Raw genomic sequence first — 1832 nt, forward strand, 5'->3', positions numbered from 1 at the left:
TGCGGTGGATAAGAAGCTCCTTCCTGTATGTGTTTTGTGGTCTGCCCAGAAGTGGGAGGTGTGGTCTATCCTAATTGGGTCTTTCTTGTTTCCCCAGTTATCCCAAGACCTTACCCTGCTCCACTTCCACCAAGACCTCTTCATTTCTTCTTGGCTCCCATCCCTGGTTCCATCTCATCCCGGCTGGGTGTCACTCTCCACACGGGTCAGGTGGGTACAGGGGCAGTGGCTCTTGTCGTCTCTGCGGCATCGCTTCACAAGCAAAGGTGAGTCTTGTGGGGCAACCAACAGAATCCTAAGCCCACGTAAATCATACCACCCAGACGACATGGGTGACCCGGAGGTAACCCTGCAAGACATCGCAGCCCTACTGGCTGCCATGCAGGCAGAGAACCTCAGTCTACGCCACGACATGACTGCTATACAGGGCCAGTTGGCGGCCGGTATCACCAGCCCTTGGGGAACAACTCCTAGCCCCAGAGTCAGACAAGAAGGGTTGTTAAGACAGCCTACGTTCACTTTTGGGGGGTCCTCCACTGCCACCAATCATGACACAGCTATACAAGTCGTCACACCCCACCCGGTGCAGCTGGCACCACCCGAACGCTTCTACGGCGACAGTACCAAACACGGTGTCTTCATCCATCAGTGCCATTTGCACTTCATGGCCAGATCCTCGCCCTTTACCGATGATGCATCAAAGGTCGCGTTCATATTGTCGTACATAGGTGGGGACGCCGCTCAGTGGTCCATCTCGCTGGTTGAAAACGACGACCACATGCTTAATATCCTGCCGACGTTTAAGGAAGCCATGCGATAGATGTTCGCCCGTCACACCTTTGTGCAAGCCGCAGACAACGAGTTGCTCAATTTAAAGCAAGGAAACAATGACTTGCTGCACTATATCACTGTGTTTAGTAGACTTGTCATCGAGGCCCATTGGCCTGATTCCAAGAAGGTATCAGTGTTCTACCGGGGACTGCGTGATTAACTTAAGGATCTCATTTCACAGCTACTCAATCCGCCTGACGAAATATCCCCTTGCATAGACCTGGTAGTAAAGATGAACTTCCGTTTACTGGAAAGAAGAACCGAAAAAGGGAAAAACAGCGACAACCGCTTCCTGTCTTTCGGGGATAAGGGCACGAAAAGAGGTAAAGAAGAAACGACTCCTCCAGGTGATAACCCGGAACCTATGCAAATAGGTGGCATCAGAGGGCCCTTAACCAGCCAAGAAAGAGAAAAAAGGAGGAAGCAAAACCAGTGCCTGTATTGTGGCAAGAGCGGACACTTCGACAGGGAGTGCCCGGGGAAACCTACATGCCCGCGGAACAGAAGGCCCTTCGCGATACCCATTGACAAGGGAAACAAGATGGGAAACGAGACAACCCAGTAGACAAAGGGGTCCGTCCTCTGGGTTTTTCTTCCTGCAACTCAGCGATCCCTACAGTTTTCGACGGCAATCACCACATAGGAGTGGAAGTGACCTTGAAGGATCAGACAGGCGATACTTGGCTGGTGACCGCCATGCTGGACTCCGGAGCACCCGGCAACTTCATTGACACTGTCTATTCACAATCCCTGGGCATGAGCACGATGCCTAAAGCACAACCAGAAACGGTCAAGGCAGTTGACGTAACGGACCTGACTTCCGGCCTTATCTGGCATCAGACTGATGACATGACCATGATCTTCACGAATCACCATGCCGAATCCATCAGCTTTGACGTAATCGACGCACCACAGTTCAGGGTCATATTGGGCCTGCCATGGTTGGTACACCACAATCCCCGAATCGACTGGGTGTCTAGGATTATAAACTTGGATTCAGA

At 51.9% G+C, this 1832-nt stretch overlaps 1 protein-coding gene across 1 annotated transcript; it reads left to right on the forward strand.

The window, feature by feature from the left end:
- Positions 1 to 328: 328 nt before the first annotated feature.
- Positions 329 to 820, forward strand: LOC144764387 (protein LDOC1-like). The gene has a single exon (XM_078650291.1). It carries the CDS (start codon positions 329 to 331, stop codon positions 818 to 820), a length of 492 nt encoding a protein of 163 aa, XP_078506417.1.
- Positions 821 to 1832: the final 1012 nt, after the last annotated feature.

The sequence above is a fragment of the Lissotriton helveticus genome, chromosome 1_1 (assembly GCF_964261635.1).
Source record: "Lissotriton helveticus chromosome 1_1, aLisHel1.1, whole genome shotgun sequence".
In the NCBI taxonomy this organism is placed as follows: domain Eukaryota; kingdom Metazoa; phylum Chordata; class Amphibia; order Caudata; family Salamandridae; genus Lissotriton; species Lissotriton helveticus.

Coding starts and splice junctions, on each gene's coding strand:
- LOC144764387 (XM_078650291.1), top strand. CDS start 329: ATGGGTGACCCGGAGGTAACCCTGCAAGACATCGCAGCCCTACTGGCT.